This window comes from Scyliorhinus canicula, chromosome 16, assembly GCF_902713615.1.
Source record: "Scyliorhinus canicula chromosome 16, sScyCan1.1, whole genome shotgun sequence".
Classification (NCBI taxonomy): domain Eukaryota; kingdom Metazoa; phylum Chordata; class Chondrichthyes; order Carcharhiniformes; family Scyliorhinidae; genus Scyliorhinus; species Scyliorhinus canicula.
Genome location: NC_052161.1, coordinates 117708072 through 117731108, shown reverse-complemented (window position 1 = coordinate 117731108; position 23037 = coordinate 117708072). Strand labels below are relative to the sequence as shown.

Below are 23037 nucleotides of genomic sequence, written 5' to 3'. Positions count from 1 at the left end.
TGTCACGTGTACCAAGGTACAGTGAAAAGTATTGTTCTGCGTACAGTTCAGACAGATCATTCCGTACATGAAAAGAAAATACATAGGGCAAACATAAAATACATAGACAAGGCCTCGGGTGAAGCATACAGCAGTGTAGTACTACTCAGCAGAGAAGATGTGTGACGAGATCAGATCAGTCCATAAGAGGGTCGTTTAGGAGTCTGGTAACAGCGGGAAATAAGCTGTTTTTGAATCTGTTAGTGTGTGTTCTCAGACTTTTGTATTTTGTGATATGCACACCTAGGAATTTGAAGCTGTCAACCATCTCCACCTCGGCCCCATTGATACAGACAGGGATGTGTACGATACTTTGCTTCCTGAAGTCAATGATCACCTCTTTAGTTTTGCTGACATTGAGGGAGAGATTGTTGTCATTACAACACTCCACTAGGTTCTGATTTATCGTTGTTCGAGGTCCGACCCACTATAGTTGTGTCGGCAGCAACCTTGTAGAGGGAGTTGGAGCCAAATTTTGCCACACTGTCATGTGTGTACAGGGACTATAGTAGGGGGCTAAGTACGCAGCTTTGTGGGGCCCCGGTATTGAGGACTCTTGTGGAGGTGTTGTTGTTTATCCTTACTGATTGTGGTCTATGGATCAGAAAGTTGAGGATCCAGTTGCAGAGTGAGGAGCTAAGTTCTAGGTTTTGGACAAAGGTGCTTGTAAGTATGGGGATTGATTTCAATTCCAACTGTGATTCTATTGTGCTTAGCGAATGTTACAGCATGAATTGTAAATTAACTGGCAGTGGTTGCTTAGCAACTGGGGTCTTGTATGGTAGATAAACTTTAAAGTTTTAGTTTCATTAATTTGATTGTACTTGGAGGTAGATAGTGAGAGAAAGGGCAGCACAAGTGGATAGCACCGTGGCTTCACAGCACCAGGGTCCCAGGTTCAATTCCTCACTGGGTCAGTCTTTGCAGAGTCTGCACGTTCTCCCCGTGTCTGCGTGGGTTTCCTCCCACAGTCCAAAGACGTGCAGGTTACATGGATTGGCCATGATAAATTACCCTTAGTGACCAAAAAGATTAAGAGGGATTATTGGGTTACGGGAATAGGGTGGAAGTGATGGCTTAAGTGGGTTGGTGCAGACTCGATGGGCCGAATGGCCCCCTTCTGCACTGTATGTTCTATGTTTGTTCTAAAAGGCAGTTCTGAGCTCTGCTAAAAGTAACTGGTTTTAGAAGGCTAAAGAGGGAACATCTCTCAGTCGTGCTAGAAGAAAAGCCAGACCATGGAGCAATGATTAAGAAAAAAATATGCCAGAAACCTAAAGTCCAGCTAATGAAGGAGAGAAATGAAGAGAAGTTTCCAAGAAGTCTGGAATTAATCGAACAGGAAACTGGGAACCAAAACAGATTACTGCTCAGTAAAGTCAGAGTTGAAAAGGCATTGGATCGTGAGAGGCCAGAAAGCTATCTGCAGTAATGCTAAGGTTTGTGAGAAATTACTAGTTTGGGAGACATTATCTGAAATAATTGAGGAAATTGCTAGCTGGACCTCAGAGTTTGTGTAAAAGTCTTTATGACAAAGGAAAAGTAAAACCTTGATGGAAGTGGTGGAAAGCATAATTTAAAAGAAGATTTGAAAGTGCGATTTTTGAAAGCAGAATTTTAAATCACTCGTGTGGAAGCTGGCGTTTAGTGAGGCAAGGTGGATCATGGTATAAAAGTCATCTGGGGGGATTTTGAGGAGAAGTCCAGACATTCACTTGGGTTCAGAGAGAAATGTGTCTTACCAGTCATCTTGTGTGCTTAAAAGGGACTTTTGTGTGTTAATGAGACCATTGTAGCTTAGGGTGTGCCTTATAATCCGTGTTCATCTTCAAATCTTTGTGTAATTTTTTAGATAAAGGGGGAGTAAAGGAGTATTGTTTCATAATCCAATTAATCCAGTTTTTCTTCCATTTCTTTTCTCTGCAAACTGTAGATAAACAAACATGGAATCCTCAGCTGGCGAAATAGGCAAAATTATGAATGGCGAAAATGTAAATGAAGGGTCCATCCTGTATGTGATATTTCTGAGATAATCAATGAAACACTTTAAAAAAAATATATAAATTTAGAGTACCCAATTAAGGGGCAATTTAGCATGGCCAATCTACCTACCCTGCACATCTTTGGGTTGTGGGGACGAAACCCACGCAAACACGGGGAGAATGTGCAAACTCCACATGGACAGTGACCCAGAGCCGGGATCGAACCTGGGACCTCGGCGCCATGAGGCAGCAGCACTAACCACTGCGCCACCATGCTGACCTCAACGAAGCACTCTTAGCAGTATATAAACTTTTAAGACTTTTTCATGTAATATATTTTAGATATTTTTGAAATATGTCCATTAAAAACAGCTAGCACAGACAAAAAGTACACATGAACGTTAGACAAGGACAGATTCTGGCTAAACAGTGGTGCCCATCACATTCAAATAGGCTTCCCAATTTAAAAAAGGCAAGTTACTGGGCCAACACTCATAGAACCCAGCTTTCAAAGGAGGAGGAATTCAGAAGATAATAGGAACTGGACTAAGCCATTCGGCACCCAATGCTGAGAGGCAGGGAAGGAGGACCACCTCCTCATGAACCTGCTCCTGGCCAAACGTGCCATTTACAAGTCCAGACAGCAGGCGACCTAGGGGGGGGTCATCCAATTTGACTGTCTGTCCCTCTAACATGGCTACATTTGGGACCAGGTGTCCCTCGAGAGGAAGCATACAATGTCTCCCAGCACAATCAAGGTCATGCGTGCCTGATGGGCACCGCGGGGAGGGGGGCTTATTGACCTCCTAATCACATTTTGGTTTAAAGTTTTAAGTTTGATTTGTGATTTGCTTTTTTGTTTAATGCAGTATCCCTTTAAGGGGCTGCCTCTTTTATTTGTCCTTTAGCTCAGCTGATTTAGTTTAACTGGTTAATCGTTTATTTTAAAGTAGGAGTAAGCCATTCAGCATCTTGAGCCTGGTCTGCCATTCAATAAGATCACAGCTGATCTGATTGTGGCTATATTTTCACTGTCTATCCCCACAAAACCCTCGATTCCCTTGTTATTCAAAAATCTGTTGAACTCAGTGTAGAATATATTCATGGCATCGTCTCCACTGTTCATGAGGGGAGAGGATTCCAAACAATAACAACCCAGAAGAGAAGGAATTCTACCTCATACCATATCAGTAGATAAAGAAAATCTGTTCCCGTTCATAAAAGGATCAAGAACGAGAGATAACAGATTGATATTGATTTGCAAAAGAAGCAAATGCAATGAGAAAAATCTTTTTCACGAGTGGCTTCAATCTGGAATGCACTGCCTGGAAGCGTGCTGGAGGCAGCTTCAATCCCGGTGTTAGATGGTTATTTGAAGAGAAATAATGTGCAGGGGTACGGGGAAAAGGCAGGGGAATGGCACCAAGTCCTAATGCTCACTTGCAGAGGTGGTGCAGACACAATGGGCCAAATGGCCTCCTTCTGCACTTCACAATTCTGTGATTCTATCTCTGTCTTAAATGGGAGACCCCTTATTTTTATATGGAAAAGAGAAAGGATATATTCAGATGATACTTTTGGCTTGTCAGCATTATTTTACTTGGAAAAAATGTACACATCAATTATTCATTTAATTGTACATCAAGACTTCAGATGCTGTAAACTGAACATTGTCAGTTTTCGTCTGCATACATATCTAATATCTACTGGAAGTCTCCTTCCTTTCATGCATTGTCTAGGGGCAGACCCCCAAAACCTGTCACTTGAGAAGGTGTTGACAGGAGGTAGTTTAGTGGTGAAGCTGTTTTCAGGAGCTGGGAGAATCTGAAAGTCACAGTTGGATATATCGGCACAGCTTTTTTCAGTACAGGCTGTACCAAACTCCTTGAAGTCACTGTGCATGGATAATAGTATCGATTTATTTCTTTAAGAAGTTACTCAGTCATCAATAAACATACGGTATAAAAAATGTTATTCGTCATTCATGCAGAAATCTCCAGCCAACATTTGCCGGATCTCTGAACATAAAATGGGCAGAGTTCCAAAACCTACACATGCGTAAAATAAAATCCAATTTACTGAAGCAACACTATTGACGGTTTTAAAAATCAATTACTTCCAAACCATGGATTATTAAAAATGATTAAGAGCCTTGAGTGTTATTTTTGTGCAGGGTAATAGGTCATAGCCCAGGAATCAGTATGGAAAGTTTTCAATCATTCTTATATTCTGAGTATCTAGAAAATCCTATTTCCAATCAATCTATTGCAGCATATTCCACTGCAGAAATGGTACACCAACTCCTTATTTCTAACAAATATAAGGGCTAGGCTATGATTAATAATTACAATAATTTGGAAGTTATTAGCTTTTGAGATAAAACAGAAATCAGAAAAACTATGTTAATGACCTCCAGGAAATAGGCAGACGACGAGGGGCAGTTAGTGCTGCCATTGACAGTTTAGACGCTTGCCCCAAATAACAAATAAAACCGCCCCAATTGATCAGCTGGCAGAATTTACATATGACTGGAGGGGAAATACAGGAATGAGATTTGGAAAATAGCATTTGTACACGTCTATATATGCCTAAAGAGATGCTTTGCAACAAAATCACCTTCCCATTGCCACTCTTTTTACCGCAGCCAATCCACCTACCCTACACATCTTTGGGTTGTGGGGGCGAAACCCACGCAAACACGGGGAGAATGTGCAAACTCCACATGGACAGTGACCCAGAGCCAGGATCGAACCTGGGACCTCGGCGCTGTGAGGCAGTAGGGCTAACCCACTGCGCTGCCCCCCATTGCTACTCTAATGAGATCACAGCAAGATTATATAGGTTTATTTAAAAGATCAAGCCTGCATTTGTTCACAGCTTCCTATTTTCATCCATATCAGCATTAAGGTGAATAATATGATGAATCTTGATAAGCACAAGTCACAACCCCAAACATTAGTGTGCGATGGACACTTAATTGTTAGAATCGCAATATTTGCGCGGCACAGTGGTTAGCACTGCCACCTCACGGCGCTGAGGACCGGGTTCGAACTCTACCCCAGGTCACTGTCCGTGTGGAGTCTGCACATTCTCTCCGTGTCTTAGTGGGTGTCACCCCACAACCCAAAAAGATGTGCAGGGTTGGTGGATTGGCCATGATAAATTGCCCCTTAATTGAAAGAAAAATGAATTAGGTACTCCAAATTAAAAATAGCTATATTTAAGGCATTTAAAGACTGAGTAAGGGCAGCATGTGGCGCAGTGGTTAGCACTGGGACTGCGGCGCTGAGGACCCGGGTTCGAATCCCGGCCCTGGGTCACTGTCCGTGTGGAGTTTGCACATTCTCCCCATGTCTGCGTGGGTTTCACCCCCACAACCCAAAGATGTGCAGGTTAGGTGGATTGGCCACGCTAAATTGCCACTTAATTGGAAAAAAATAATTGGCTACTCTAAATTTAAAAAAAAAGACTGAGTTGCATATCATAGAATCCCCGATGTGCAGGAGGCCATTTGGCCCATCGAGTCTGCACCGACCCTTTGAAAGAGCACCCTACACAGACCCACTCTTCCGCTCTATCCCCATAATTCCACCTAGGGGCAATTTAGCATAGCCAATCCACCTAATCTGCACATCTTTGGACTGTGGGCGGAACCCAGAACACCCGGAGGAAACCCATGCAGACACAGGAAGAATGTGCAAACTCCACACAGTATCCAGGGGTAGGAATCGAACCCAGGTCCCTGGCACTGAGGAACAGTGCTAACCACTGTGCCACCCGTCTTAAAAAAATACATGATTGGAAGCTTAATTATGAATACATATGTAAGGATCTACAATTACATTTGCTGACAATAGGGTGGACTATCTAAATGTACAATGCATTATTCTACTGCTGAATTACAGCGGTGTCCCTTGAAGACCATAAGGTCTAATTGTTATGCCTATTGAGGGTCTTTTGAGGCCAATTAATCTTGGACAGATCTTGTGTAATTTTCAACCCCGTTCATTTTGGGATATGGTGGATTACGGTAGAACGATGGGGTGTAGATTAATTTGTTCTTAATCCAGGACAAAAGTTCGGCACAACATCGTGGGCATGTTTATTGCTCAACCCTCGTTGCCTATAATGGTGGGATTTGAACTACTTGCCTCCACCATGCCAGTTTAAGGTTATAACCACAACACTACCCTATCTCAGTTGGACGGTTTATGGAGAAATTACTATTTATTTCTTTTGTTTTAATCTTTGGAGATATATATGTACTTAACATTTGAAGGTCACAATTAAAGATGTTTTACAACACTTTTTATTTGAAAATATTTGAGGGCCGGACAGACTCGTCCAGTAGCTTGAATAAGACCATTAGAAATAAAACAACAAAGTACAGAATCAAAAGACAATGATTTCAGTCATAATTCTAAGCACCCATTGATTTTGTTGCTGAAGTTTCTCCCTTCCTGACTCTCCATGGGTACAATTCCATTAATGTTACTAGCTGGGGCAGCATGGTGGCGCAGTGGATAGCACTGCCTCATGGCACCGAGGTCCCAGGTACGATCCAATCTCTGGGTCACTGTCCGTGTGGCGTTTGCACGTTCTCCCTGTGATGTGTGGGTTTCGCCCCCACAACCCAAAGATGTGCAGGCTAGGTGGAGGGGCTATGCTAAATTGCCCCTTAATTGTAAAAATGAATTGGGTAGTCTAAATTTTTTTTTTTTTTAAATTAATGTTAATAGCTATCGGCTTATTCACCTTGGTGGCCGTTATTGAGCTGCAATCCTAAATATGGAGTGTTAGCAAGCTATTCCACTGTGCAGAGCATCACAGCTGAGATGAACTCTGTCCTCGGTGGCGCATACATATCCTCATAGTGAGCTGAAGTAGAAATGCAACATTATTTTTCCTCTTCTTTACCCAATTGCGATACAGAAAGCACAGCCTTGCTGAGATTAGCCAACCCAGCACAGTGTGGAATCTGGGATCTTCAACTCGGCAATGTTGGTAGCTCATCAAGGAGATATTGATCATAGAACATAGAAAAATACAGCACAGAACAGGCCCTTCGGCCCACGATGTTGTGTCGAACTTTTGTCCTAGACTAAGAACAAATTAATCTACAACCCATCATTCTACCGTAATCCATGTACCTATCCAATTGCCGCTTGAAGGTCCCCAATGTTTCCGGCTCAACTACTTCCACAGGCAGTGCATTCCATGCCTCCACTACTCTCTGGTAATGAACCTACCTCTGACATCCCCCCCTATATCTTCCACCATTCACCTTAAATTTATGTCCCCTTGTAATAGTTTCATGTTTAGTAAACGTAACTATTGGGATGGTGCATTTCCAAATTGTAAACATGGATCAGTCAGAGGGTCTAAGAAATCAATATCATTGCTCCAGGAAGCACGAGACATCCCCAAAATGCACCTCCGAAAAATGACTCTGAAAGGCAGGCAGTTGTAAAATAGCACAACACCTTAGCCTGTAAACACCCATTAAAATTGACAGTAATTAGATATGTATTAGGTACAGCATACAACACTTTGAGACAGCGAGAATGCACCCCAAAGTATTTGACCCCTTTCTCCAGCAGTCCCTCCTTTAATTACAGAACTTAAGAAGCTATACATAAATAACAGCTACATGACCAATCACAGGCTAATGCAATTTTTGGACAGTTTAATTTAAGCCTAGATGTCAACCAGTAGTGTTAACCAGCATATCATACCTATTAATATACAGATAATTTATAGACCGTGGAATCCACATGCATGTGGACAGGACACTCAGCAAGGTTATTTGAAAATGTACAATTAATATTTGACTTATTACCGAGCTGACTATATAATTTCCCTGTAGTAAATCTGCAGTAAACCTTTGCAATTTCGCTCTCCAGTGCAAAGCATTAATTGAGCTGATTTACTACTAGCCTGGACTGCATTTAGCATTAATACATTATCACACTATAATTTATTGTTAGCTACATAGTGATTCTAAATTCCAGAGATTGCACAGGGGAACATTCCAAACCAGGAGCACGGCTTATAGACTGACTATAAACACAGGAGTGATTTAAAATGCCCTCTGGGGGAAGGCTGTTGTGGAGAGCAAAGGCCGTGTGCTGTACTGCTCCTGCTTCACAAGGAACCAGGAGCTAGCGTATCTTTTAATGATTTCAGCTGTGGGTGTGTGCCCCTTCGCTCAGCTCCTGTGCAACAAATAAAAGGAAAGGCTTCCTTAGAAAAAGAGGTTCCAACAACCAAAACATTGCCAAAGAGGAGCAAGAATCTGTCATGTTTAACCAGATGTTTGGATAATTTAAGAACTTAATTTTCAGATCTCTACCTCAGTTGGACATGCCATCAGTGACCGTCTTTTACACAACTTCCCAGATAAGCCCATCTGTTTGCCTTTAAACCTAAACCTCTTTCTTTCCATGCACAAATGGATCAAGCTGCGCTTAATAAATAGGAGTCGTTAGCTCTTTATTAATGACGATTTTAATATACAAGCTTGAGAAGTGAAATTAAATAGAGCACAACAATAAGAATCTCTATTACATGCACACAGACAGAATTGGTCTACGGGAAACTGGTACTGTACAGCAAGCACATCCTAAGGCGAATGGTCCTGTGAAAAAAAAAACAATAATTCCCAAAATTAGTAGAGTTTAATTTGGCAGAATTACAGAAGTGATAATATTTTATTACAATTAGAGGCACATAACATTACTTTATCTACAGTGTTCCTCAAGGAAAAAAATGGATGTGCGTAACAAAAGGTGAGCATTAGCACAAAGAAGGACAGCACAGTGGCTCAGTGGGTTAGCCCTGTAGCCTCACAGTGCTGAGGTCCCAGGTTCGATCCCGGCTCTGGGTCCGTGTGGAGTTGTGTGGAGTTTGCACATTCTCCCTGTGTTTGCGTGGGTTTCACCTCACAACCCAAAGATGTGCAGGGTAGGTGGAGGGGCCATGCTAAATTGCCCCTTAATTGGAAAAAATGAATTGGGTACTCTAAATTAAAAAAAACATTAGCACAAAGAAAGGGGTGAGAAAGAGAGAAAGAAAATTAGGAGCACAGTAGGGCCTTTAAGGCACAGTCAAGGGCTTTTGGAAGGGAGTGGCAAGGAACAAGGAGTTGGGGAGAGAATTTCATGTGGAATGAATAAACAGCTTTAAGATGATTAATTTTGTTCTCATCTCTGCACTGACTGAGGCCGAGGAACAAATCACTTCACGTTTAAGCAGAGGTCGAAAGAGTTGGGCGTGGGGGGGGGTGCAGATTGAGAGTGGGGAAATTGGACACTCTCCTGGCTGTACAAGTCATTCCCAGTTTGATCTTGACCATACAACCCTAATTTCAGTTAAAATGCAATCATGTCACATATACCATACAAGCTCAAATTTAGCTGAGATTTAACATATATTCTACGCAGAAATTAAAATTCAATTATATTTCCGTTGTAGTGGGATGAACCTTTAGCAGACAAATTTCAGTATTTCTGGTTCACTCTTAAGGTTAGCGAAGCTAGGGCAGCACGGTGGCGCAGTGGGTAGCACTGCAGCCTCACGGTGCTGAGGTCCCAGGTTCGATCCCGGCTCTGGGTCCGTGTGGAGTTGTGTGGAGTTTGCACATTCTCCCTGTGTTTGCGTGGGTTTCACCTCACAACCCAAAGATGTGCATGGTAGGTGGAGGGGCCATGCTAAATTGCCCCTTAATTGGAAAAATGAATTGGGTACGCTAAATTTTTTCTTTTTAAAGTTCAGCAAAGCTAAACAAAGAGACATGCTACATTTATAGCTTACCTATAGCTTGAATTTTTATTACCCTTACCCGTCAAGAAAAATCCTAAGTGAAGTTAGTTGCATGGGCCCTGACTACCCTTAAAATCTCATAAGGGGTCACTCACCCATCATAGTGCTGAGAGAATATTTATCTATAGTGGGACTCGGAGTCCAATCTCATACTCACCTGAGACTGTAGTTATTAGGAGAATCATATCCAACAATCAACATTAACTTCCAGCCACCCCCACGCACAGAGATTATAATTTACAAAAAACCCCAATACACACTATTCCGTATAAAATCACACATGATCCAAATGTTGCAATTTTAATTTTCAGGCCATATTTCTTGATATCTGATTTTGAGAATAAAACATTCCAATGTTTTTTTAAAAATGTAACTTGGGCATTAAAACAGTCATCATTTTTAAAAATGGAATCAATTTCATATAACCAATTTACAAAAGAATTAATCAGCCTTGACTGGAAAACTTGTAAAATAACTATAACCTGAAATTTGTTGAAGCTTCCTCAGGAAAACCCTGGCAATCACTAAATATTTTATTAAGATTTAACTACACGTGCAATATTTACTATGAATGGTAATTGTGAAACTGTGTGACATCACTGCCTTTTTGGTCTAGATTGGGTCGAGAGCATTTTTGTTCTCTATCCAGCAACCTTTGCGCATGTGCACAAATATCAGGCAAGATGAGTAGCTTTGCTTCCATGTTCCTGATAGTTAAATACAGGTTGAAAATCCCTTATCTGAAATGCTCGGAGCAGAGTGTGTATCAGAGTTCGGAATTTTTTGGATTTTGAAAAAAAACTGCATGTGCGGTGCACGTTGGGAACTGCACATCTGCTTGGGGTTGTGTGTGTATTAGATTTCTGAATTTTTTGGATTTTGGAATATATTGCGCATGTGACTCGCATGATAGGAACTGCGCATTGCCCTGGATACTTATGGAATTTCCCACTTGTGACATCACGCCAGCGCTCGGAAAAAAGTGCAATCTGAAGTTGTGGCCTGCCATGCTGATCAAACCCTACCCAGTTGGATTCATGACAAGAGTTTGGCAGAGATGCAATGGACTTGTAGGTCTAGTCTCCTTTGACCATAATTCTACTTTGGTTACGTGCGTCATCACAGACTCCCCTTGCCAGGGTCCAAAAGAAGCTGAAGGAAGACACTGTTGGAGAGATTTTCCCAATTCTCCCAGCATTATCCAACGTGTAATGTTTTTTTTTTATAAATGTTTTTATTGGGTTTTTTTGACCAACCTGTAATATTGATCAAAATGTCAAAGTTAAAATAAAATATCAGTACTCACTTTGACAAACTTTCCATACATAAGATAGGGAGACTGGAAATCATTCTGGCAGTTAGCGTAGGCCATTCCTAAACCCAATCCTGTACCAAAAATAATAGGCCAACTGCGCCCTGCACACAGAGGAAAAAAAACATTACATTAGGTGTGATGCAAATTCCTGCAATCTGGAAATGGTTAAATAAATTTTGCAATTCATTAAATCTGAAATTCTACGACAGACTCATTTGTTTTTTGTTTCATAGGATCATTGAATAGTACATCACAGAAGGTTATTCAGCCCGCGTCTATACTGCCTATTTCAAAGAGCAAGTTAGTCCCATGCCAGCCAACACTTTCCCCATATCTCTGCAAGCTTTACATAGAACAGTACAGCACAGAACAGGCCCTCGATGTTGTGCTGAGCAATGATCACCCTACTCAAACCCACATATCCACCCTATACCCGTAACCCAACAACTCCCCCCCCTTAACCTTACTATTAGGACACTACGGGCAATTTAGCATGGCCAATCCACCTAACCCGCACATCTTTGGACTGTGGGAGGAAACCGGAGCACCCGGAGGAAACCCACGCACACACAGGGAGGACGTGCAGACTCCACACAGACAGTGACCCAGCCGGGAATCGAACCTGGGACCCTGGAGCTGTGAAGCATTTATGCTAACCACCATGCTACCGCGCTGCCCCAATTTTAGTTATCCAATTCTATTTTGAATGCAGCTATTGAATTTGTATCCAGTATCCCATCAGGCAGTGCATGCCAATTTCACTCTTTTCCCTCCTCTTCTCCGGAGCACCTCAATGAAGTGACTATTCTTCAGAGTTATGAGAGGTGCAGATTTAGAGGGGATGTGAGGAAAAACTTTTTTACCGAGAGGTTGGTGGGAGTTTGGAATTTGCTGCCTGAGAGGGTGGAGGAGGCAGAGATCCTCAAAACATTTTTAGAAGTATTTAGATGAGCACATGCGATCCCAGGGTATACAGGGTTATGGGCCAAGTGCTGCAAATGGTTAGGTGATTGTTTTTGACTACTGCAGACGCGATGGGACGAAGGGCCTTTTATGTGATGTATGACTCTTAAGAGTGCTAATCGTTTCCCTGAATACATCAAATCCGGCAGCATGGTGGCGCAGTGGTTAGAATTGCTGCCTCACAGTGCCGAGATCCCAGTTTCGATCCCGGCTCTGGGTCACTGTCCGCGTGGAGTTTGCACATTCTCCCCGTGTTTGCGTGGGTTCGCCCCCACAACCCAAAAAATGTGCAGAGTAGGTGGATTGGCCACACTATATTGCCTCTTAATTGGGAAAAAAATTAATTGGGTACTCTAAATTTATTTTTAAAACATAGATCAAATCATAGCTTTGTTTTTTCTGAACTATAATTTTTAAAAATTGTTATTTTTTTTTAAATGTAGAGTACCCAATTATTTTTCCCCCCAATTAAAGTGCAATTTAGCATGGCCAATCCACCTACTGTGCACATCTTTGGGTTTTGGGGGTGAAACCCACGCAGACATGGAGAGAATGTACAAATTCCACACGGACAGTGACCCAGGGCCGGGATTCAAACCCGTGTCCTCAGCGCCGTCGGCAGCAATGCTAACCACTGTGCCACCCTTTCCTGAACGATAATGACAGCAGCTCCCAAAATGTTGCTCAGAGTCAACTATTAGGAATCACTCTGCAACAACCTAGGATATATATGGTCCCCATCCTCCTGTTTATATCTTCCTAGACTTTTCTTCTCACATCCAATGATACCACTCGTTTACTCTTCCATATACATTCAACAACAACGAACAGCAATACTTACGCTTAAAAACGATGAGAGAAAATACAATTCCTAAGCCAAAGCCAGCACCTGAAAAGTAAAAAAAAGTTTTTTTTTTTAAAAACAAAAGAAAGCTTGAAATGTAACCATCAAAAGCCACAAGCTAAAGCGCACCAGTCCCCTAAACTGTTTGGATCGGGGCATTGCAGCATTTAATATTTCTGTATACTCAGAGCATTAACAGCTATCTAACTCAGATTTGTAGCTTAGACCCCTCCTCTCACCGGCATCAAAAACATAAGGGTGGGGGAGGAGGAGGTGTTAGTTTTGGCTTTTCATCTTGAAAGAGAATCTTCCTTAGGGGCAACTAACACAATTATAACTTGGAGTCAAGTCATGGTGTTCAACAAATTGCAGGAACTACTGCAGGGGGAAAAAACTTCCGCCTGTACAACTGTGAATTTCAGCTCGTCTGGCACTATTAGTCTTAACAGATTGATTGTATAAAGAAAGACAGGACCTCCTAACTCAAGCTAATAAATGAACACACATCAATTCAGTGCTAATTAGCTCCATGTCAAAGACTTTAAGACCAGACCTACCCGCTCCAAAACAAAGTTTACAGTTTTTATATTTTTACATGGAGGGCTCCCTGATGGCTTGATGAGCTTATCAGGGATGTATCTGAGACTTACAGACTAGGAGGACTCGGATTCAATCCTTGCTTGATCTGGGGCAATCCCACTGAGAAAGGGAGGTGAGCTTTCTACTCCCAAAAGAGTGAGACATGCAGGAAGTGTACATGTGGAGACTGGCCAGACTCTAGCTGTGAAGTCACATGATAACATGCACTTTGGTGATGCATTGTCTTCCGGGGCTGGGGAATAAATTCATCACGTTGGAGGAGGAGGTATAAAATGCAGCAATTAATTTTAGAACCAAATCAGTTACTAGCTAAAAGGAATTTATAATGTACACACAAATCTCCCATCAGGCCGTCACCTCACACTGCTATGGGCAGACCTTTCTACCATAATTTGGGCACTAAATTGGTAATAGAATTTCAGATCTTAAAATCAACATTTATATTATGAAACATACCAGGAATGATCAAACCAGAATAATCAGGTATTCAATATTTATGCACTTGGTTCAAATATCAGAAGTGTTGGTCACAGTCTTTCAATCTTTGTTGGATGTATGAGTAACGCAGGGCTTTCACTGCTATACCATTATTCAAGAATGGGAAGAGAGGGGGGGGGGGGGGGGAAGAGAGAGAGAGAGAGAGAGAGAGAGAGAGAGAGAGAGGAGAGAAAATAAACCAGAAAACTAGAGGCAGTCAGCCAAATATCAATGGCAGGGAGGTTATTGGCAACCATTACTGCAGATAAAATAACCTTACATTTGGAAAGGCTCGAGTCAATCAAGAGATTTTTTAAAGGTAAAACATGCCCATCTAATTTTGTTGAATTATTTAATCAGGTAACAGAAAAGGTTGATCAAGGTAGTTCAGTAGATGTTGTATGTTCAGTGGATGAAGATGTTCAGTAGATGAAGTAGACTGGACAAAGTGCCATACAGAAGGCTTATTAAGAAGATGGAAGCCTGTGGAATTAAAGAGAAAGTGGCAGTGTGGATAAAATCGAATCAGTGACATAAAGCAAAAACAGTGGTGGGTGCAGTCTTTCAGACTGGAAGATGGGTTTTCAGGTGTTCCCCAAAGGTCAGTTTTGGAAACCTTGCTTTTTGCATTTTTATATAAACGACCCAGACTCTGGTACATTGGAAAATTTGCAGATGATACAAAACTAGGCAAAGTACTAGATAGTGATATGGATAAATATAGGTTTCAGGATGAGTCAGACAGGATGATTCAGACAGGATGGTGAAATAGGTACAAGTTTGGCAGATTGAGCTCAATGCAGAGATGAGCGAGGTTTTGGACTTTGGGAGGACTAATATGGAAATACAATAGACTATACTATAGTTTATAATAATTATTTATTTTGAAAAATGCAGATGAGCGGAGAGCCCTTAGTGTTAATATATGAAATACTCAGGTGGCAGAACAAGTTAATAATGTGGTTAAAACCATACAAGTTACTTGGGCTTATAAATGGAAGGATGGAATTTAAAAGCATAGAGCTCATACTGGAACTTCATAAATCCCTGGTTAGCTGCAGCTATAGTGAACAATTCTGCACACCACACTCCAGGAAAGATCTAAAGCACTTAGAAAGAGTACAGAGGTGTTTTACAAGAATGTTACCAGGCATGAAGGACTTCAGAGGTTAGAAAGGTTGGGACAGCTCTCCTTGTAACAGAGAAGGTTAAGAGGTGATGCAAGAGATTTTCAAGATGAGAGGTTTTGATAGTGTGGACATAGGAAATTATTCCCTCTGGTTACAGGGTCAATAACTAGAGGTCAGAGACACAAATTCATTGATAACAGATCTAGAGGGGAGGCAGGAGAATTTCTCCTCACTCTGCTGTGGGGATCAGATATGCTTCACCTAAAATGGTGGTGGATGGAATCTGATTCCATTAATAATTTTAAAAGTGTGAGCTACTGAAGGTTGAGGAGCCTGCAGGATTACAAATGAAAAGGCGATGGCAAGGCATACAAAGTTATGGGTCAAGTGCTGGAAAATGGGATTAGAATAAGATAGTCGTTTCTGACCGGCTCAGATGCGATGGGCCGAAGGGCCTTTTCTGTGCTGTAGACCTCTATAACTCTAAAAGTGGGGACGAGGGACTAAGTATGCCTGGTCTTTCAAAGAGTCAGCAAAGGAACAATGGGCTGTATGTTTCTGTGACTGTAAATTTTTGAACTTGATCAACAGCTTTAAACGTAAATCTTCAGTAATGTCACAGTTACAAAGAAACCAATTTAATCTTCCACTGAAGATTTTGGCCATTAGATCAGCGAGAATTTGAGAACTTGTTTTGTTCCCAGCATTTTTGAACCTCAAAGCCCACTACAATTAACAATTTCCTAAAATACCGTGCACAGAAATTATACCTAACTAGTACAAGTTAACCATCAACAAGAATGTACAAAATAGGGAACCATTTCGACCTTTAACCTTCATCTCTGCTGCACACCACCTGTCTCCCAGACAGAGATGCATTACGGTCTTTTTCTTTTGCCCTTAACCCTAGGGCTGGGGCCCACAAGAAGGGACTTTACAAAGAGGTCAAGTCTGCATTTGCAACACATCTTTGTCTTTTTAAGAAAATACATATATATTCGCCTCTCTGTTGGAAACTGACTTTCACCAACTATTTAAATGCTAATGGTAAATTTGTGAACTTTATAAAAAATAAGCTTTGTACAGGTAATTATTTAATCAGTAGAAAAGCAACACAGGCAGGCAGCTAATTTGTGTAGCGTTCACGTTTGAATTGCAAAGTCATTTGTGTAGGAGTGTTAATCATATTGAACTGCGGTTCAGATATTCCAAAAGAAAAGGCAATGTATTTCTATACTAGCTGCTCAAGTATGTTGCAAGGATGGGGCTTTGTTTAATCTTTAACTTAGAGAAATCGATCAAAATATATATGCAGTCCTGGATAAATGGAACATGGTAGACTGAAAGATTCTGGGATATCACAAAATTCTGCCACCGAGGGGCCTTAGAACAGAAACTTTGCAACCAGAATTCAAATCAAAAGTGTTGCAGTGCCATCCAGATGATCTGTAGCCAAATTAATAAGTTCTAAACGGCTTTATTCTGATTTGTACAAGACGAGTACACTCTCAGCAGTGGCGGAGACAGAATTAGATGAGAGGTAGTGGGCTTCATGCGACTATAGTCAATCCCAATGTGCAACTCTGAAATCCAAACAGCACAGATAAAAGGCTGGTAGACAAGAAAGAACTCAAAAGATAATCAGAAAGGACAAAGATGAGACATTTCAGAGGCTTCAGTGGTTAAAAAAAAATATCTTGCTGAACATAAAAATATCAGGGTTGTAAGTTTGGTGTGGTGCTTGGAATCTCAACACTCTGTCTCAGAGGTGACCACTGAGCAAAACTCCAACCCTGGACACAAAATTATACTCCAGTGCTTTTAGTAGCAGGAATACATGCATGCAATCTGATAAAAGGCACTATTAACAATAGTGAGCAAGGGGGACATCCGGGTGACGGCTATGAAAGAGTAAGTCGCACATTTGGTGGCTCCTGCTCGGGTCGGATTTTTGGACCTTTTCCCCCCCGATTTTCTACCAGACATGAACTGTAAAACTGAAGACAGGCAATTGTGTACTGAATTCCCACATTGGTGCATGGAGAGAAGGACTAGAAGTGCTCGTAAAGGCAGGAATAGAAAGACAGAGAAGGCTTGGGCTGAAGTGGGAGACAGCAGATCCAAGTTATTCAGGAAGACTTTGCTAAGCAGAAACAGGACTGCTTGGACCCAATAAAAGAGTCGATTGAGCGCTGGAGCTTAGATTGGACGCCCAAGATTGGGCAATCCAGAAGGTAGAGAAGGCACTGGCTGAGCAGGAGGAACATCAAACCACGGTGGAGTTGGAGGCGGGGATGCTGAGAGACCAGCAGAAGAAGCTCCTGGAGAATGAGGAGGACCTAGAGAATAGGCCCCGCCGGCAGAACCCGAGAATCGTTGGGCTCCCGGAGGGGTACGAAGGAGCGGACGCTGGGGCATATATAGCAGAAATGTTTGAGAAGCTGCTGGGGGATGGGACATTCTTGGAGGTGCACAGGGCTCACAGAGCACTTGCGAGGAAGCCGCGAACGGGAGATCCCCCGAGGGCAACGGTGATGAGATTCCACAGGTACTTGGATAAGGAGCGCATTCTACAGTGGGCCAAGCAGAGACAGAGCCGTAAGTGGGACAAAAGTATCCTACGCGTCTACCAAGACCCAAGTGTGGAGATGGCCAGGAGAAGAGCAGGCTTCAACCAGATTAGGTCGATCCTTTTTGAGAAAAAGGTGAAGTTCGGACTGTTATATCCGGCCCGTCTGTGGGTCACGTACGAGGAACAGCACTTTTATTTCGAGTCGCCCGAGGACACGCTGGACTTCGTGAAAAGGAAAGGACTGGTGGTGGACTGAGAACTTTTGAACTTTGCTGCAACGTTTATGTTTTTTTTCTTTTTGTTTCTGTTCTTGCAAAAAAAAAAGCTTCTCACTTTTCGATTTGTGGAAGCTGTTTGTAATGCCTTCCGTATTGATTTGGGACCAGTGACAGAGCTGAGTGAGTTAAGGTATTCTTTTGCACTGTTGGGGGATGGGTGTGTGTTTGTTTAGATTTTGGTGTCTTTCTGTCGGGCAATTGTGTGGGGTTTGTTTGATGTTGGAGTATGTTTGTATGAGTGGGAGGGGGGGGGGGACAATAGGTGGGAGACTATCCAGCGCCAGGGATGGGGGCCACCAAGCTAGCTGGGTGAGCTAGCTCACGGAAGTGCAGTAGCGAGGGGGGGGGGGGTTGCATATGTTTGGTTTATCAAAGGGGTTGGGTTACAGTGTTGTTACTTGGTGGGGGGGGGGGGGAATGTTCTGCTGACGAGGGAGGGACTTGGGCCAAGGGACAGAGAGGAGGTTGGGGGCGGAGGCTGCCTGGGGGCAGACCGGTGGGGTGGAGCATGGGCTGGAGGCGGGCCCAAAAAAGGGGGTGGCTGATCGACGAGGGGGGGGGGGGGCAATCAGCCCCCCAACTAGGCTGATCACCTGGAGTGTTCGAGGGTTAAATGGGACGGTCAAGCGGGCACGTGCGTTCGCGCATCTTAGGGGACTGAAGGCGGACGTGGTAATGTTGCAGGAGACGCATCTTAGAGTAACTGACCAGATTAGATTGAGGAAAGGCTGGGTCAGTCAGGTTTTTCCACTCGGGACTGGATTCAAAGACTAGGGGGGGTTGCGATCCTGATCAATAAGCAGGTGGTGTTTGAGGCGGGAAGAATAGTTTTGGATGTGGGAGGTGGGTACATTATGGTCAGTGGAAACTGGATGGGGTGCAGATGGTATTTGTAAATGTACATGCGGCAAATTGCGATGATGTGGAGTTTATAAAGAGGATGCTGCGGAAGATACTGGACTGGAGTCGAACAGGTTGGTCATGGGAGGGGACTTCGACACGGTTATTGACCCTGGCTTGGACCGGTCAAGCTCAAAAAACGGGCAGGGTGCCAGCAATCGCAAAGGAACTAAAAGGGTTCATGGAGCAGATGGGGGGGCTGGATCCATGGAGATTTGGGCAGCTGAGGGTGAAGGAGTTCTCCTTCTTCTCACACGTGCATACAGTGTACTCCTGGATCGATTTCTTCATTTTGAGCAGGGCCTTACTGGCAGGGGTGGGGGGACAAGGGGTACTCGGCAATCACAATCTCAGACCATGCTCCGCACTGGGTTTACCTGCAGGTTAGTAAAGACAGTAACCAGCGCCCGCACTGGAGGTAAGATGTGGGACTTTTGGCTGATGAAGGGGTGTGCAAGCGGCTGAGGAAATGTATTCAGAACTACCTGCAGGTCAACGACACGGGAAAATTTCAGCAGCGATGGTCTGATAAACAATGAAGGCAGTGGTCAGAGGGGAGCTGATCTCGATACGGGCCCATAGGGAGAAGACCGACTGATTAAGGAGATACTACAGATCGATAGAAGATACGTGGAGACCCCAGAGGCAGGACTTTTAAGGGAACGGCAGAGGCTACAGGAGAGTTTGGCTTGTTAACCACAGGGAGGGCAGTGGAGCAGCTGAGAAAGGCGGGGGGGGAATCTATGAGCATGGAGAGAAGGCCAGCAGAATGCTTGCACAGCAGCTTAGGGAGATAGGGAAAGTAAATGACGGATATGGTAACCTGGTTGGAGATTCAGCAGGGTCGAATGTGTTTAGGGATTTCTACAGTAGACTGTATGGGTCGGAACCCCCTACGGGGCCGAGGCACTTCTTGGGGGGGCTGAATTTCCCAAAGGTGGACGGGGAGCTGGTAGAAGGGCTGGGGACCTGATTGGGTTGGAAGAGATAGTGGAGGGTCTGAAGGCCATGCAGGCGGGTAAAGCCCCGGGACCGGACGAGTACCCAGTGGAGTTTTATAAAAAGTTCTCTGGGATATTGTGGCCAGTGTTGATGAGGATGTTCAATGAGGCAAGGGAAAGAGGGGTGCTGCCCCCGACAATGTCACAGGCCACGATTTCACTGATTCTGAAGCTGGACAAGAACCTGGAGATGTGTGGGTCCTGCAGGCCGATATCTCTGTTGAATGTGGACGGCAAACTGCTGGCCAAAATTTTGCCCTTCAGGATTGAGGATTGTGCTCCGGAGGTTATTGGGGAGGACCTGACGGGGTTTGTTAAGGGTAGGCAGTTGGTGGCCAATGTCAGAAGGCTGTTAAATGTGATCATGATGCCCCCGGAAGGTAGGGAGGTGGAGGTAGTGATCGCAATGGATGCAGAAAAGGCTTTTGATCGGGTAGAGTGGGATTATCTGTGGGAGGTACTGGGATGGTTTGGATTTGGGCTGGGCTTTATTGACTGGGTCAGGTTACTGTATCAGGCTCCTGTGGCAAATGTACGGACGAATAGGACAACATCGGACTATTTTAGACTGCACCGGGGGACACGACAGGGATGCCCCCTCTCCCCACTGTTCGCACAAGCTATAGAGCCGTTGGCAATTGAACTGTGAGCCCAAGGGGCTGATCTGGGGGGGTGGGGGTGGGATGGAGCACAGAGTCTCACTGTATGCAGATGACCTTCTGTATGTATTGGACCCATTAGAGGGGATGGAAGAAATCATGAGGATTCTAAGGGAATTTGGCTGGTTTTCGGGGTACAAGCTAAATATGGAGAAAATTGAGATGTTTGCGATCCAGGCGAGGGGACAGGAGAGGCAATTCGGGGAGCTGCCATTTAGATTAGTAGGGGGAAGCTTTAGGGACCCAGGCATTCAAGTGGTGCAGGAATGCGACCGGCTGCATAAATTAAATCTGGCCTGCCTAGTAGATCAAATGAAGGATGATTTTTGGAGATGGGACGCACTCCCATTGTCATTAGCTGGGAGGGTGCAGACGGTGAAGATGACGGTCCTCCGAGATTCCTGTTCGTGTTTTAATGTCTCCCCATCTTTATTCCACGGGTCCTTTTTTAACTGGGTCAACAAAGTGATCTCTGGCTTTGTTTGGGCGGGAAAGACCCCGTGGGTAAGGAAGGTAATGCTTGAGCGTAGTCGGAGAGAGGGCAGGTTGGCCTTGCCAAATTTTAGTAACTATTACTGGGCGGCGAATGTAGCCACGATCAGGAAGTGGGTGGTGGGGGAGAGTCGGCATCGGAGCATATGGAGGCGGCTTCATGCAAGGGCACCAGTTTGGGGGCGTTGGTAACTGCGCCTCTGCCGTTCCCGCCGGCAGCCCAGTGATGGTGGCAGCCCTGAGAGTCTGGGGGCAATGGAGGAGACATGTGGGAGCATCGGTCTGGTCCCCAATCTGTAATAATCACCAGTTTTCCCCGGGAAGTATGGATGGGGGGGTTCCGGATATGGCAGAGAGCAGGGATTGAGAGAATGGGGGATATGTGGGACTTCCTACGTAAACAGGTCTCAATCTTTCTGCTCCTACCGCTAAGGGGGATTCAGGACAGGGCAGTTTCCAGAGGGTGGGTAGTAGAAGGGAACATCTCGGACATTTACAAGGACCTTTTGGGGTCAGAGGAGACGCAGACCGAGGAGCTGAAGCGCAAGTGGGAGGAGGAACTAGGAGGAGAGATAAAGGATGGCCTGTGGGCGGACGCGTGGAGTAGAGTCAACACGTGTACAACATGTCCCAAGCTCAGCCTGATACAATTCAAGGTCGTTCACCGGGCTCACATGACAGTGGCCCGGATGAGCAGGTTCTTTGGGGTTGAAGACAGGTGTGCAAAATGTGCGGGAGGACCAGTGAACCATGTCCACATGTTCTGGGCATGTCCGAAGCTTCGGGGAGTTTGGCAGGGGTTTGCAGATGTCATGTCCACGGTGTTAAAAACAAGGGTGGCGTTGAGTCCAGAGGTGGCAATTTCCAGGGTGTCGGAAGATCCAGGAATCTAGGAGGAGAAGGAGGCGAACGTTCTGGCCTTTGCTTCCCTGGTAGCCCGGACACGGACACTATTAGCTTGGAGGGACTCAAAGCCCCTGAAGTCGGAGACCTGGCTATCGGACATGGCTAGCTTTCTCTGTTTGGAGAAAATCAAGTGGGTCAATGTTAGGGTTCGCTCAGAGGTGGCAACCGTTCATCGACTTCTTCGTGAAAAATTAATCGTCAGCAGAAGACGGGGGAGGGGTTAGTTTAGCTTAGAGTAGGGAGTTAATAAAGGTGGGACCTGTAACGGAGGGAGACGGCTTTTGCACTATGTTTATAGTTTCACGTACATTGTTTATTGTGTTGTTATAATAATGAAAAATACCTCAATAAAAATGTTTATTAAAAAAAAGTGAGCAAGCTCTGGTCCATTTGACTTCGAAGGTGGAATCTTCAAGGAGTACATTTACAACAAGACTGGAAACCTTGTATAAAATGGTGCAGAAAAACTACTCAATTAAAATTAGACATGTATTTATATCAATTTACAGCCAAATAAGCACTTTTCAGTGTAGTCACTGATGTGGTAAAAATGTTAGCCAATTGGTGCACAGCCAGCTCCCAGAAACAGCAATGAAACAATGACCAATTACTCTGTTTTAGTTATGTGGGGTGAGGGATAAACATTTGCCAGGGAACTAGGGAGATTCACCTTCCCTTCATTCAAAAGTGTATTAAATTTCATCTGCCCATCTCACCAGTCTATTTTGATCCACCTGCAATTTTCTACTCCTTGCTGTTTGGTAAATTCCAGAAGTGTGCAACATTTGCAAACATTGAGATTCTACCCTGTATACCAGCGTCCAGTCATTAACACACATCATTAATGCACAGTGACCCCAACACACTCTTCCCTCGAGTCTGAAGAAAAACAGTTTACTGACATTCTCTACTTTGTCACTCTGCCAATTTCTTATGCACACAGCCACTGCCCTTTTAATCCCAGAGGCATCCATTTAGCTAGCAAGTCTATTGTTATTTATATTTATCAAACACCTTTTGAAAGTCCATATACATAACAACAACTGCACTACCTCTCA

At 43.8% G+C, this 23037-nt stretch overlaps 1 protein-coding gene across 1 annotated transcript in view; it reads right to left on the bottom strand.

Annotated features, from left to right (window-relative positions):
- Nucleotides 1-8509: 8509 nt before the first annotated feature.
- Nucleotides 8510-23037, bottom strand: part of micos10 (mitochondrial contact site and cristae organizing system subunit 10) — a 44471-nt gene continuing 29943 nt past the window's right edge. The window contains exons 2-4 of the mRNA XM_038822177.1: nt 12962-13009; nt 11149-11258; nt 8510-8658 (exon numbers count right to left, since the gene is read on the bottom strand). Of these exons, the coding sequence (XP_038678105.1) occupies nt 8644-8658; nt 11149-11258; nt 12962-13009 (173 nt within the window). The 3' untranslated portion in view covers nt 8510-8643. The remainder of the gene's footprint in view (nt 8659-11148; nt 11259-12961; nt 13010-23037) is intronic.